Raw genomic sequence first — 16218 nt, forward strand, 5'->3', positions numbered from 1 at the left:
CCTTGTGTTTATAATAATGAATCTTACATTTTTTTGCAGTATTGCATAATATTATATACATTCTCAAAATCTTACTGTAAAGACAAAGTTTCCAAGTTGTGGGACATACACTCTTGAATGTATATGTATGGAGGTGACTTCATAGCTATACAAATACTCTGTGTTTAAGCAAAATGCTTCCTCCTCTGTTTGCATTGGCAGAAAAAACAGGAAACAGCTGTCATTGCTGCTCCTAATGTGAAAGTAATTTGTAAATCCCTGTTTTTACCAGACCTAGGAGGTTAAAAATGTGTTGTTTGTTATGACACATACTTGAAGCAGAGGGTAACTTAGAAGTAGGTGATGTAGAAAGGTTATACTGTAACAAGATTTTCAAGCATAGTAAGGTAATTCATTGATGCTTGTTTTACGCTGTCTTGTGCAGGCTAGACCATGGTTTAGTTAGGTATGTGTACGTATGCTAGCAAAATGCCAGGTGTTGCCTAAGTTGCCAGTATGGCATGGAAATACTTGCCTATTAATTAATTATTTTAAAAAACAACAACAAGGGGGAAACCAAAACAATAAGGAATCATAGAAACAGCTCTAGCAACATGAGTTTAGGAAAATTAAATTTTACAGTATTGAAGCTTGGACATCAGATGTGGAGGTTTGTTGGGATATCTGTTTTGGGGAGTTTGATTTGTTTTTTTTCAATTCAGCACATTATAAACTAAAAAAAAATATTTTGGCTGTGAGAAGCTTTTCTGCTTTTATGTTAGTGAAATTGTGCTGTGGATTTGCCAGATTGCACTTGACTCTAAGACATTTATTTTTCAGGCTTCATAAAACAATTTTTAGTTATGAGATGAATATATTTTCTGTTACTGATGGGCTTTCTATTTGCTTTCTGACATAATTGTTAGTCTTGAATAATAAAATGTAAATTCAGTATTTTGTTTAAAATGTGTTTTTTCAGCGCTGCGATATTGGAGATGCATCCCGTGGTAGTCTGTCTTCATATGCCTATATTCTTATGGTTTTGTACTTTCTACAGCAGAGAAATCCACCAGTTATTCCAGTTCTTCAGGAGGTAGGTTTTCAGAAAAAGGCTATGAAAATAGATGCACTGTTTCTTCAAGCCAAATATGAGAAGTCTGGGCTTTTAGGATCAGGGGGATGAGTGAAATATGTGGCCCTTCTGCATTAGCAGGTTCCTAACTCCCACTTGGTTTTAGTGAGTAAAACTTACCAAGAAAATTACAACAAAATCGGGAATCTGTTGGACCTAAGTTCTGCTATTACATTTAATTTGGGATTTTGGTCTTAGGATGATATTTATATGCTGAACAGGATAGAAAAAAGAATTGGCAGGTGGTATGGAGAGAAGGGAATTGTAATTATGAGACTGTGCCAGAGGCTCTTGAGATGTGACTCCAGTTCTTCCATCAGTTACTGTCAGAAGCGTTATTTATTGCTCAACACCTTATCTGTAAGAGAAAAATTTTATTTTATGATTTGATGAGAGGAAAAAAAAAAAGGTAACTAATGCTTTGGTACAACTTTAAAGGTGCTATTTTACATGTGCCAGGAAACTTATTAAGAAAATCGTGTTCTGTACCTCCATTGCATGGGTGAGGAGAATATAATTAGTCAGCTATCTCCCTCTTCCTGGATACAGTCTGGAACTCCCAAACACTTCTGAAAATTACCCCTTCCTGACTTTTTTGTTGTCTGTGTGCGAGAGGAAAATTGGCTTAAGCACTGCAGTTGAGACTCAGACTTTCTTGCTGATACTTTAGTCGTGGTTGGGGGTTGTTATTGCTACCCTGAGAGTGCATTTAAATAACAGTGGAATTTCCCCTTGGCTTTACTAAAGTCAAAATGTAATAGGAGTCATATAAAGTCTCCTTAGAGATTTTGTGGGCAAGAGGGATGTCAGAATCTTGATGAGGTAATTCAGTCATGTTTTCTTAGTTGCAAAGAACAAGTAAAAATAAAATACCAAATAATTTGAGAGAGGTATAGCAATAATGCAAAAAGACTTTCAAACTTTTTACCAATGGGAAATTCCGCCTGTGTAAGATGTAATTGTTAAAATGAAAAGATTTATATTTTTGTATTATTTCTTACCAGCAAAACTGCAAGTCTTTTATGGTGACTTTGAATTAAAGTGGTAACTGTATCCCTCTCTACTTCGGCAGATATTTGATGGAAAACAGATTCCACAAAGAATGGTGGATGGATGGAATGCCTTTTTCTTTGATGACATGGAAGAATTGGTAATATTCTAATTCCAGAAGAGTCACTAAAATTTAAAGCTTGTTTTTATGGGAAAGTAATACATTTCTAATGGTGTAATATATAAAAACGTAGTTGAACTTCCATATCCATATTATTATAACTTCCCAAATGAGTCCTGTTTTTCTGAAATGAATGTCTGCTTTTTCTTGGTTTATTTTAAATAATTTCTAAATAACATAAATCAGGAAAAATACTTTTTACTCTTAATAAACATCCAGGATTGAGGTAGTGGTAGCTGTAGTGATTTAACCTTACTTTAACCAAGTAAAGCTGTTTGTGGTAGACAAACTCATAATTAGAGAGGTAGTTCAGGAGGAGAAGTACTTCAGTAACTGCAGCTGAATAAATTGTTCTTCAATTGCATGCAGAAGAAGCGTCTGCCTTCTCTTGGAAAGAACACTGAATCACTTGGAGAACTCTGGCTAGGGTTGCTGCGATTCTACACTGAAGAATTTGACTTCAAGGAGTATGTGATCAGCATCCGGCAGAAGAAGCTGTTAACTACGTTTGAGAAACAGTGGACATCCAAATGTATTGCCATTGAAGGTACTTATCTGCTGAATTTTTGTTCCATTAATGAGGGGGGTGATAAATGCTGTTGCTTGAGGATCTGTTCTCTTTGCACAGGATCTTTATGTGAGGAAACTACCATCAATATTTAGAAAAAGCATTGTTTGCAAGTCCTACAGCTTACAAAATCAGATTAGACTCCTAACGTTTAGTATACGTCAATAAATTGCTCTTGCTTTATTATGGTTAGTCACATATTTTTAAAACATTCCGCATTGCTTTGCTGTCATGTACTCTGTGAGTACATGTAAAATGGAATTCTCTGTGTTTAAAATAAAAAAAAAATGGTTGCAGCATATTTTTTCCTGATTTGGTTTTCTCCCTTCTTTACACAGATCCTTTTGACTTGAATCATAATCTTGGTGCTGGAGTCTCCAGGAAAAGTAAGCTGTTAATGTCTACTAATGATTCATGTTGACTAATTTCTAAAGCGTTGTGCCTTTTCTGTTGTTTTCCAACAACTTTGTCTTTCTTTAATAGTGACCAATTTCATAATGAAGGCATTTATCAATGGGAGAAAATTATTTGGTACCCCATTCTACCCAACTGTTGGAAGAGAAGCTGTAAGTTTTCATAGTTTTTAGTATGTTTTTTACTTTCCTTTGTCCACTGAATTGATGCATCCAAAGCAAATCTCTTGTATGTTTTTATCAATTTGGTGTGCACAATATACGTAATTATGCATCATCTGCATAAAATGTGCAGCTTAGTATTGAGCTCCTGCAATATAAAATTCACAGGAGTAGTTGGATAGGTCATGGGTATTTTTGGCAGGTTTGGGGAAAGTAAGCTTATATTGGGTTTTGGGTTTGTTTTTTATAAAACTTTTCATTATGTGACATTAAGTATTGCAGAAAACTGCAAAATCGGCTATAAAACCCAAAAAGAGCTTTAGGAACTTCACTAGCTATTCATGTAGCTAAAGAAAAGAGATTCTTGGGATGTTACATTCTACTTATTTTTCTAGTTGGTGGGGAAAGTAAGGATTGTTACTTAAGGAAGGCAAATGATGATGATCAACTTTTTTTTATCAGTTGACCTTTGAAATTTGCATAGTGAGTCAGAACTATTTTTATATGAGCAAATAAATCAGCTGGAATTAATATTTTAAAAATCTACTTAGAACGGTGTTTTCTAAGACAGTTTAGAGGACTGTTCTCCCAGTGGCTTTCAACAGGGTTTGTGTTTCTATGGGATTTTGAAAATCTTTTGAAAGCTTTTATTTCCCCTCATCATTCCCTATCTTCTCTTTTCCATTTACTTACTTTTTCTGTGCTTTTTCTGAGTTTGTATTAAATGTTCTTTGATGCAGTGACTGTGTTCTGTTTTGTGCTGTCCCTAATAGAATGGAACTGTTTTTATTGGGACTTTTGAGTACTAATGTGATACAAATAATAATGAATTACAGTGTAGATGTAGTTATCTGTTAACTGAAAAACATGTGAGCGTATGTAATAAATATTATTGCTGATTGGGGTTTTTTTTAAATTGTTTGCATACATCTTCAACACAAGGCTATAGTGCTTCCGGGAAACATGCACTGTGTGTTTGTATATGTAGTTGTTTGTGTTGTTCTGCCTCATCTCAGATTTTCACTGAACATTTTACATAAGGATAAAAGGCAAGACAGAAAGCAGCCTTAGCATGCATATGAGCCGTCTCTTATGTGAAGGAAGTAATGCCAATAGTATTACATAGCTTTTTATTTTTCCAAAGTGCGCAACAAAGGAGTTCTCAATCTCCTTCCTAAGTCAATGCTCTGTATTGCAACTTAGTCATAGAGAGAGGAGACTGTAGCAAAGAGGTTCAGTAGATTACCTGTCTACAGTAGGACTTCGTTCCTGAGCTGGGGTTAGGACATTTCTATTTGTATCTCTATTTCAATCTTCCAGGCGAGATAGTACTTTCACAATGTTTATGTAGCTCAGAGGCTGTAAACTGTGGTCTTTTGCTGACACACATCAGAACTGCAGCTGTCCTTAGCAAGTTCCAGGGCGGGCGAGTGATACAGGTCAGTGTGCAGATGCTCCATCTGTTTCCCACCTGAGCTTTGTTCTGTCTAGGGGGATATGATCCTGTCATTTGGGAAGGGACATAAGCTGCTTCGGAAAGCATACAAGCAGTGACTCAGATACCAAAATAGATCATATGCAAAAAATTGCCCTCTGAAGAGCCTTTGGGGAAGCAGAAGGTAGGCAGTAGGCTGGAGCCTGGATAAGCTGTTGTGCAAATTCAGCCTCTGGCCCTAAGACTAAATACCCCTTTTTAGCACGAACTGGTTCACATCTCTGAAAAAGCTGCCATTATCTAGGAGAAGAAAAGGACTATTTATAATCTAAGAAGTAGTAAAATTTAGGGAACAATAGGAGGTGAAAGCTGTCCATTTTGCTTTCATTTCTGAGTCCTCTAAGTGAATGGTTTATATATTGTATCTGTCTGATGTGTTTTGATAGGAATACTTTTTTGACTCAAAAGTGCTGACTGATGGGGAATTGGCACCCAATGACAGATGTTGTCGTGTCTGTGGAAAAATTGGTCACTACATGAAAGACTGTCCAAAGAGGAGGAGGTAAGTAATATACAAAGCTAACGTAAAATTTTTGAGATTAAATCAGGAGAGATTTGCATATTTGAAATTTTAATGGAAATTAAGAATATGCTGAATTGCAGAGAAAATCAAAGCTTCATATCTGATACTCAACTTCCCATCCTATTTTTCCTTTTCTTAAGACTATTTCTGGTCATCTCTTTAAATCTTAGAGTGTTTATGCAAGCACACACAGAGTAAAATCAACAGTCTATAATATGTGAATACTTTTGCTTCATGATCTATCTGTAGTTACAGCTTACCTTAAAATTTAGGTCACTAAATTATCTTTTTGTAGTGTAAACATTCAGATGGAGACCATGTTACCTGACTGCACAATTTGTAATGTATTAAAATGGATTTCCTGTAGCGATCATGTTCGGAAGACAGTGTTGAATTTGAATTTTTCTATAGATCTGATAACGTACCTCTGCAAGGCAGGTAAAAGTTCATTTATTAAAATCTGGGAGTAGTTAAAATGTCATAGTTAAGGTGCATTTCTGTAACATCATACTAGTGCCAGTCATTTAGTGATCTTGCACTTGTACATTAATTGCACTTACGAGTTTTGGATCCAGTAGTCCTGCAAAAGGAGCCCCTAGTACATGCAGGTCAATGTCTCCAAAGAGAGTTTAGCAGGAATTGACAGAGAATGTGCACTCCTCAAACTTTTACGTCTTTTGATTTTTAATGACCCATTCAGTATAGGTTGTCTGACTCCTTGTAAAACCTGTTGAAGCCCTTAGAATGCAAATTAAAGTCTGGGCTTTTTCATTTGCTCCTTGTGTTCAGTTGTGTGCTTCGTAATTTTTCAAAAGATTTGTGGTCTCTTCTTGCTACAGAGTCCCTATTTACAGCCTTTTGTTCAGTCAGCAAAGTTCAAGATACATTAAACTGGACTAGAACCCTAAGGTCACAGGTTGACTATTTCTTTTAGCCGCTCCCTTAACATACTCCTCACAAGCACTAGCACATTGAATTGCATCACCTCTTTCCCTACATCTGCCTCAGGAAAAGAAGTTGTGATCTGCTCTTCGCACAACTGCTACTACAGCACAGCCACACAGAATCTCTCTCAAATTGTATATACAGCTCACAAAATAGTATTTAACAATCCTACAGATACCATGTGGAAAAAGACCTTTATTTCTTGTCTTGGTTCTTGATCACTAGTTCTTCTCCTGTTTGTTGTATTAGTACTGAGTGTTTGAAGGAGTCTCAGTGCTTTCTTTCACATCCTGTCTAGGCTCAGAATGCTAATATACTCTTATAGAGAAATAAGCTGTCTTCAGTCAGGGGGAGGTTATATCTACAAGACACAGCTAATTTGTTTTGTGTATATTCTGACTGAGTGGGATTGTTGCACAGAGCTACTCCCAAACTAACTGGCAGGCTAAGCCTTCTTAACTGTAGGTATAGTTCTGTGCTAATACAGATAGCTTCCAGACAATTCTGGGGAGCTTCTAAGTTCATTAAGGTTATACAAACATGTTAACCAGCCTTGATTCTGAAAGTGTTTTTCTGGGATTCCTAAGATACTTGTATTTTGGTACAGCTGTTGGTTATGTAACCATTTTGTTTGAACATACCAATATAACAACTCTACAGCGATTTTTTTTTTTTTTTTTTTGTGTGTGCGTGTGTGGTTTTGTGATATTGCTAATAAAAATTATTATTCAGGTTGAAGAAAAAGGAGAATGAGAAAGATGATGAAAAAGAAGTTAAAGAAGATGATAGAGAAACAAGAGAGAAAAGGTGTTTCATCTGTGGGGATGTGGGTCATGTTAGAAGAGATTGTCCTGAATTCAAACAAACCCGTCAGAGAAATAATAGCGTGCCGGGTAAGCTAGTTTATGTGTTGTTAGTATAATTTGAAAGTTCTGAGGTCCATTCTGTCTAGGTTTCTGTACAGACCTGGTAATTAGCTTTAAAAATTTCTGCAACTAATGATTTCAGTCATTGCAAATACAGCTTTTAGTCTAAGTATTGCTTTTCTTCAAGGGGAGTAATGCCTCCTGAAATACAGTCTTTGCATGGGTGGTAAAAATGTACTCAGCAATAAGTATAGTGTACTTCAGGGTATTGCATTATTTGTCTTCCACTCACAATGGGTGCATTTAGGAGTAGTAATAATAGTAATAATTGAATGCATTTCCTCTTCCAAATGTTTCTCAAATGTTAGCTAACCCTCCATCATCTGTGAGAGGTAAGTAAATGTATTTTCACCAAAAGTCAGTGGTCTTAAAGTAACACTTCCAAAAGCATACAGATGCGTTAGGAACCTAGATCCAGCTTTCAAATTAGTGTTAGTAATTAGAGACAAGTCTAATTGCAAACCCATTCAAATTAGGCCCTTAGGTGCCTGCAATACTAGAAAAAGTAGAGAAAGCAATCATAAATGAACTTCAGAGAGAAACTTGCTGCTTTTCTGTGTTCTAATACCCCTACTCTCTCTTTTTTTTTTTTTTTTTTTTGTCTTTGCCCAAAAGTTTCTGCTGTAGCTATTGCTATTTAAAAATCCCACTGCTTACAGCAGTAGCATGGAAACCTGCTCCTGCCTGATAGCAAAATGAGCTTTGTTCATGCTAGAATTTGTATTACTCAGAATTAGATTTTGGGTTTAGCTGCTGTACCTATTAATGTTGGCTGTTGCCAGTAGAGGGAAAGCTTTACACTTGAAGGAGAGGTTAAAGTGATTTACCTACTCTGTGTCACATGAGAGTTAAGGTATCGCTCACTCCCAGTTCTGTGTTCATTATTCTGTCATCCATAACCTTGTGTTTTATTAACATTTTTCTTCCTTAATTAGGCACCCAGTTGGTCCGAAGCATGGTAAATTCACAGCTAGTGGCTGTGAGTCAGCAGCAAGTGGAACGACCCTTGCGCACTAGACAGTCATCAGAATGTGTAAGTTCCAATTAGCTATAGTATTGTAGTAAGCAAGCTGTAGCAAACCAGTGATCCTGGGCCATGCTAGGAGCAGGTTTGCACAGTTTTTTCTCAACAGATTCTGGACTTTATAATGACAACATTGCACTCTGCCAGTTAATGAAATTTTGATTTATAATGTAGTGTCTCTAGGAGAGCATTTACAGTCTTTCAATATGGAAACTACATAGGCAAATTTCACATGAGATAGCTTGCAGTTCTGAAAGGCCACCTTCACTATCTTTGAGATTTAAGCTAGGGTGCCTTTTGAAGTCTTGTGCTTAGTTATTCTGGCAATGTTCTGGAGTTACTAAGGGAAATAAGGCACAACTCATCATTAACATGCTGGGGACTTAGGTTTGTGACTATCATGATTCTCTGTGGTTTAAGAGAACTGTCTTCAGGGACTGTCACGAACAGGCAGGGAACACAGAAGAGTCATACTTCAATTCAGATGTGATACACAAGGTAAAAGCCTGCCAGAACACACTGGAAGCACAAACAGAACAATGGGGAAATTTTTGGTAGTTTTCTCTTAGAATTTGTTCAAGTCTTTATAGAACTAGATAAAATCTGTTTAATCTGCTTCTAAGTGGAGATGGATAGCAGAGGGTATTTGAGCAAATACAGCTGTTGGCATTTAATGTTTTTGGAGTTCAGAATACAGCAGAAATTCATTAATTTTAAGCTATTAGTCTGAGAAACATGTGCCTGCTAATGAAGAAGCTGGCAAGTAAGCAAACACAGTAATCAGGGCTGCTGATCACTGATGCTCTTTGTTCAGTTTACTACTTTTGGTATAAAGTATTTCCTAACTGATCAGCAAGCGTTTATTAGAATGTTTGCTCTAGTAACAGAGACTTTATGACATCATTTTTACTATAATAATATGCTGTTAAGGAGGGACTGATACAGCCCTCATGTAAGTAAAGGGCTGAACTGCCACCATGCTACCACATGACACAGGAGTGTCTTTTTTAGGAGCCTTGTATTTCTGCTTGGGAAATTGAAGCTGGACATGGGGGTGCACACACAGTCAGGCACATCATGCACTCTGGACCTACTGCATGTGCACATTCTTGTGTCATCTGGATGTCATGGACTCTGTGTGTGTGTTGCATGGTTGTCATTTGGCCAGGATTTCTTGGTGAATATGTGCTGTCCAGGGATTGTTTGAGGAGAATAGGAAGGGGGAATGTTAGTGGAGCAAGAGAGAGAGAGAGAAAAGGGAAAGCATGAGTGTGGAAAGCAGACCAAGAGGCTGGAGTTTTAACATTTCTCCTCTCCTGCTGCTGGCATGTTCAATGTATGCTTGTGGTGGTTTAATGTTTGCAGGAAGGCTGTAGTCAGTGCATGTGCTAACATGTAAACTGTTAAACTAGTTGTCTTTCAAATCCCAGGTTTACCTTGTCTTCCTGGTTTGATAGAAAGGCATAGGAGGCACTCATACAGGAACAGTTGGAATAGCAGCAGGGAGAAATCCCACCTTCTGGGCTTCAGCTTTTGCCCAGGCAAAGACACACAGCATGCTGCTATAAGGAACGCTCTGAAAGGCTGGCGTGGGGAAGTCCTGCAGACCTCCGGTTATTGAAGAAAAGTGACTGCCAATTTAAATGGACAGGCGAGCAGTCATGGATAGTGACAAGCTGCAGAGACCTTTAACTTCAGATGTTTGACAGCAGCTGAGTTACTTGGAGTTTAGCTGTCTGTTGTAGTCTATGGAGGGAGACAAGCAGCTCCAGGGGGAGATTGAGATCTGAGATGCAGGTAATAATCTCTGGTTTAGGTAGCTGTCTGTCATTTGAATTTCTCTTTGGAGGCACCTATCTTATGCCATCACCATCTTGTCTCAGTGCTTAAAATCAGATTAGGTTAATCCAGACTTGGGTAATAAATTTTGGCAGATAAACTGGGCAACTCTTTTCCCAGCCACCCCAGTTCTTGAAGTGCTTCTCTGCTTAGTTGCAATACCAAACAGATGAAATACTCATGCCTGTTTCTGTTGCTGGTGAAAGGGAAAGGTTTGTAAGAGCTCTGCGAAGGCTGTAATAATTGCTATTTCTGTGCCTTTAGACATGGCCTAACATCAGGATATGTAGATTGAAACTGGGTTTTTGGAGTTTCAATTTCTTGTTTAGCAGATTAAATAAAAATTACAGAAATATTAGGAGCTTACTTTGGAATTACCTAAATTGTGTATAGTAATAAGAACCACTCTGTTTAGAAGTAAGGTAATTAGTTAATGAAATTCTGGGCTGTAAATAAGTAGGGTGGGGAAGACACTGATTAAAAAATCAGAAACAGATGTGTAAGGAAGTCTAATGAAGAGCTTGGGGCTAATGTTTGCTCAGAATGATGTTTCTGATGGTGGGATGTGCCACATTAACAGACCAAATTATCTGATGGTGAAAATCAGTGTCAGTTGAACTGCAGTTATTTAAACCAGTAGGAACTTGGGTGCAGTATTTGGGGTGTTGCTGGGGAGTGCTTTGCCTTTTTTATGAATAGTCTAATACAGTGGGTGCTTATTAAAGAAAAACACCATTAAATAGCTAGTGAACTAATCAGAAATACATACTTTTTTTTTCCCCTCCAGTCTGATTCGCATCAGTCATCTTACTCTCCACAACCTCAACAATTTACACAGAATTCCTCTCAGCCAGCCTCCATTAACCAGACTCAGCCACAACCAATATCCCAGTCTAAGCACGTTCCGCAACCACAGCAGGGTGCACAGCCACCCCATCAGGTCCAGCTGCCTTTGTTTAACTTTCCCCAATCTCCCCCAGGTCAGTATTCCACCTTGCATAACCTGGGACTACTTCAGATGCACCATCACCAAATTCAGCTTCCCAACACTTCTTGGCCTATTCATGGGCCCGTTATTCACTCTGCACCGGGTAACCCTCCTCATTCTACAAATGTTCCATTTTCTATGAGATCTGGCAGCAGCAGCACCACAAATAACCAGAGCAGTGTAAGCTTGAATGATCCCAGTATCATCTTTGCACAGCCTGCTGCCAGGCCCATGGGAATCCCCAGCACTTCTCATGAGGGACACTGGCACAATCCTGTGACTCCAAACTCACTGGTGAACAATGGCACTGTGGGGAATTCAGGTAACTCTTCTCTGTTGTATCAAACCTCTCGCACTTTGTGTACAAGTGTTAAGTGTTACAGAAACAGCTAACTCTTTTAACTTGTTTTATATTAAAAATATGATGCTTAAGAAACTAAGTCATTACCTTCAATGTCTTAACACTTCCATAGGAAAAAAAGGTAGGCAGGTTGGATCATTGTAACTTTTAGGCATTGGTCCTATCTGCCATTAACAGCTGTGCAACACATGAGAAATCATGCATTCAACTGAGAAATGTTCCAGTAATTGTTTGAGTCTAAAGCACATTTCTGTGAATATATTTACAAATACATTTTCCATTTATGTGTTACGTAGTTTGTTAGATGAATGCTGGGACTGCAGCTACGAACTTTGAGAATGGTTGTGCAAGTTGAATATTGCCTTGTTGCATTTAGTGCAATATAACATGATCTTATGTGTTCTTTTTTCCTTTAGTTTATCCTGCCACATTTAACTTCCATAATCTCAATGTTTCCTGAAAATACTTTATACAGATTTTCCCTGCGACAAGTGGGCAACAGCCTTTTGCCTCATACCAAAGCCAAGTACATTTGTATGTTTGAGGCTGAGAAAAACAGTATATAGTAATTAAAGCCCATACACTTTTCTGTGCAACATAAACTGTAGCAGCCCCTAAATTTAAACTGTGATATTTAGATCGTGATAATGGTCTTTCAATTTATTCTGAGTGTGTAACTCCTCCTATGTTTAAAAAAAAATATCCATCATACAATATACTGATGCAGTCATTCATCACAAGATGGATATTTTGAATCTCCTGCACAGCCTTTCTCTGCACTAATAAGGTGATTGACAGCAACAGTAGATTTTCAGCTGAGTCAATGGTGTTGGATGAGGTATAATTCACCAATGAGTTTCAAATATTTGTTGAGATGCTGGAGATGCCTGTTTTTCTCTTCAGAGCTTTGCGGGGAATATATTTGAGAGAATACAGAAACTGCTACCAGTGTGTTTTCTGTGCCTTCAGTGTGCTTTGTTCCTACCTCTCCATTTCTGATCTTAATTCTCTGTCCAGGCTCATCTGTCCCCTCCTCCATGTCCACACCAGCTCTGACTTTTTCTCAAGCAGCTCCTTCCAACCGCAGGTCTTCTTAGCCAGGTAGCTGCCTTCTTTCAGGCAAGCTCCCCAAATCCTAGTGTCTGCTGCATTCTCCCTTAACGAGTCCCATTTCTCCTCATGTGGCCAGTCAGTCCGTGTCTTCAGTCTTTCTCCTTTTGCTCTTTCTCAGTTTGTTTGCTTCCACTTTGTGCCAGCACAGAAGACTTCCCAGGTTTCTTGTGCTGTCAGTCACAGTCACAGTATTTTTTTTCCCCTTGCCTCAACTTCCATCTATTTCCAGTCTCATCACACTCCTTTTCCTAGTTCCCAGTTCTTGTGTTTACCCTCTTTGTATTTTAATCAGTTTTGTTTCCTTCTTGGCTTAGATGCTATTAAGGTGGGGTCACTGGGTAGGCACACAGTAGAGATGAGCTGTCTGCTCTCTGTTTGAAGCCTGCTTTCTTACTTTCTTAGGACAATTTGAGAACAGTAAGTTAGTGGAAACTTTGTCTTGGCTGGTATAACCTTGACTTGGAAGAAGTGACTTTGCTTTCTTTTCAGTAGGCAATTGATTAGAAGTAGGACCATTAAAAGTTTCAGACAGACAACTTCTTTTCATGCATACTCCAGGGCTATGCTTTGTGTTTTATTGTATAAAAGTTACTGTTCTTTTTAGACACGTAGCTTGCTTTTATTTAATGAAAGTCTGTCTGCAAGGTTTTTTTTATGATGAGCTTGAAGGGGAGCTTATGTACTGAGGGATAGTTACTTAAATTTATTTATTTATTTAAAAATGTACATTGATTAAGTTTTTAAATTAGCAGGCATTGCTGTGTCTTTTAAAATTGGGAGCTATGAACCAAACGAGCAGGATTAGCAATACAGCATTTGGCATCAACTGTTGTGTCCTGCCTCCTTGGCTGCTTGATTTCTCATCCTTAATGCTGCAGTAACACTGGGTTTGTAAATGGAATAGCTTACAATTTGTGTACTTATTTTAAAAGTTTTTGTTTTTCTTTCTAAAAGTAATTTTACGTTGGTCCAATGATCTAGATATCAAGTTTCTTAAGCATACAAGTACTAGTGGAATTCCAGTGTACATCTGAGAATTATTTCTTGCAGTAGGATAATAGCTTTCATGTCACAGCTATGTCAGTGATAGTGAATATCTGTGTGGGATCAGATATTAGTAAAGTTGTTCAGACCTTGTATTTTTCATCATGAGAATAACATAGGAATAGTGAAATCGTAGGTCTTGATTTTAATACTGATTCATCCTCTGTCTTCCTCCCCAATAAATTCTATTATAGTGAATAATGAAGTAATTTAGGTGGTAATTTTTATTGATGTATAATTAAAAAAAAAAAAAGAGTAGCACATCAGACTAATCGCATTAAATCCCCTGCAAAATGTTATTTAAGATGTAAATTGTATTTGTGACTTACTGTTTTATTATTTCAACTTGCAATGTGCTTTTCCCTTTCAATTGAAAAATAGATCAGGGTTTCCAAGGACAGTTTGGTAAAATGAACCCTCCTTCTGTCCCTTGGGACCATGGGACCCCTACCCATTTTCCTCTCCTCCGAGGAGCGTGGCCTTACAATATGCCTCAGAACTACATGCAGCAGGGAAATGCCAGCTACCCACCGAACAAACCTTTCTACCCTCAAGGTACTAGAACTAGTATATGAATCAACAGCTCATGCAACATGTCTCTTTACTGTCTCAAAGGCTTTAAAAGCCAAGGAATCATGTTTCACTTGCTAGGCTCCCTGGAACCATAATGAATCCAAGAGTCAAATCAACGCTTCGGCTTCCTGTACGGATGGATGAAAATCTTTGTGGGAGGGAAAGGGTTAAATCAAATTCTGAAATCTGAGCCAATTTGCAGTCTGTGGCACTTCCAGCCTCTTTCTCTTTCACTGCTGCTGTCTCACTGTAGAGCCACCTCTGCTTCAATAGAGGTTACAATAATTTGCCCATGAGCGTGTTAAGAATATGAAGAAATTTTTGTCCCAATTAGTTTTATTTGGCTTTTGTACCTTGCCTTGTGGAATGACTTACATAGATAAAAAGTTGCAAGACCATAGAAGAACTCAGGTTGGAAGGGGCCTCTGGAGGTTATCTAGGTCTGCAGTCAAAGCAGCACTAACTTCAAAATTAGATCAGGTTCAGTTATTCAGGGTACTTTGAAGGACTGACGTTATCTCAACTCTTTCTGATGCTAGTGAATAGTAAAGGTGTTCAGCATCTGGCAGGATTGGGAAAGGCTGTAGGAAAAAGACCTTTGGCTCCACTAAGAGAGAAACTATGCCCAAATTTTACTTGGAGGCTTTGCAATTTCTGTGTTGCTGGGTCATCTAATACAAAATGAGAGATCCTGGCACCAAATCCTTTTTTCAAAATCTGATCTATTGGCTGTAGCAAGCTTTTCAAGTGAGACCCATTTAAAAATCCTGAAATTATTTTTGTTAAATAGCTAAAGTAATGCAACAAAATGATGTGTTGATGATACTGAGGGAATTTTGGAGATAGGGTTAAAGTAATAGCGCATTGTCCCATTAAATGGGTTGTAAAGAAGCATTTGTGTCAGTCTAGTAAATAGCTTTGTTTCTAAGATTAATACATTGAATATAGCCAAGCACTGTTAAATATGTTTAATTTGCTGAAGTAATTGTAATCCATTTTCTTTTAGCTGGTCCACTGATGCAGAGTAACCAGCGGTTCTCGCTTCTGTCTCAAGGACACCCACACTTGAATCTGAATTACATTCAACAGAAAAAGTGAAATTTAATGGGATTGTGGGTGGGTGGGGGGAGGGAAAAAATTCAGGTTCTGATTTAAAATCTTAATGCAACATGTTTAGATACAAGATTATTTAAGACTGTTTTTAAACTGTATCATTTGTACATAGATATGAACTATAGTTTTTACTAGTATCACAAAACCAAGTGATACAAATTTCATCTATTTTATTACCCTATTTTTAAGGGGAATTGTGTTTTTGTTTTATCTTGATAAACTGTAAAGAGAGAGAATTTTTAAAATTAAGTTCTTTATTTTCTATTAGCTGTATTCATACTTTGGTTGCTTCAGACTTTATATATATTGTTCTAAAAAAAATAAACTAGAAGGGGATTTCATGTGTTTAAAAATTTGTCACTTCTATTCTTTACAGAACTATGTAGTGCCAAAAAAGTTTTTAAAAGAAAAATAAAACTGCAAAAAAAGGATGCAAGACTTTTTCCTCTTCTCTGTTTGTATGCATGCTTGCATTTAGCTGTAATTAGGAAACCAGAATAATAAAAACAGCTTTACCTTAGGTATCTTAAAGAAGGGATGAAAGATAAGCAGCTTTAACAAGTCGTACAATCAGTATACCTGTTTTTCCCCATGCAGGTGTCATTGCATGTGCTGTTCACAGCCAATGTGTCCTTCTTGTAAAATACTTGATTTGATGGAAGAGTACACCTGGTTTTCTGCTCATAAACTTTGCAAAATAATACAAAAATACTCTAGAAATTTACAAGAGGACTTTCCATAAATTTACTTGGCCTATTACTTTTTGTGTTCTCAACACTCATTGGGCAACATGTGAAAATACTTAAGCTATAAATGCAGTGTTCAGGAGATAAACCTGTCAGTCCCAGC

General features: G+C 37.5%; 1 protein-coding gene across 5 annotated transcripts in view; it reads left to right on the forward strand.

The window, feature by feature from the left end:
- TUT4 (terminal uridylyl transferase 4) overlaps positions 1 to 15800 on the forward strand; it is a 53356-nt gene extending 37556 nt beyond the window's left edge. For 4 of the 5 annotated variants that reach the window (XM_069788734.1, XM_069788732.1, XM_069788733.1 and 1 more), the window contains exons 20-30: positions 959 to 1072; positions 2184 to 2261; positions 2652 to 2829; positions 3189 to 3236; positions 3334 to 3416; positions 5307 to 5422; positions 7121 to 7281; positions 8250 to 8347; positions 10965 to 11487; positions 14065 to 14238; positions 15263 to 15800. In XM_069788734.1, coding sequence (XP_069644835.1) covers positions 959 to 1072; positions 2184 to 2261; positions 2652 to 2829; positions 3189 to 3236; positions 3334 to 3416; positions 5307 to 5422; positions 7121 to 7281; positions 8250 to 8347; positions 10965 to 11487; positions 14065 to 14238; positions 15263 to 15354 — 1665 coding nt within the window. In that variant the 3' untranslated portion in view covers positions 15355 to 15800. The remainder of the gene's footprint in view (positions 1 to 958; positions 1073 to 2183; positions 2262 to 2651; positions 2830 to 3188; positions 3237 to 3333; positions 3417 to 5306; positions 5423 to 7120; positions 7282 to 8249; positions 8348 to 10964; positions 11488 to 14064; positions 14239 to 15262) is intronic. The other variant, XM_069788736.1, reaches the window with a different exon arrangement.
- Positions 15801 to 16218: the final 418 nt, after the last annotated feature.

This window comes from Haliaeetus albicilla, chromosome 8, assembly GCF_947461875.1.
Source record: "Haliaeetus albicilla chromosome 8, bHalAlb1.1, whole genome shotgun sequence".
Taxonomy (NCBI): domain Eukaryota; kingdom Metazoa; phylum Chordata; class Aves; order Accipitriformes; family Accipitridae; genus Haliaeetus; species Haliaeetus albicilla.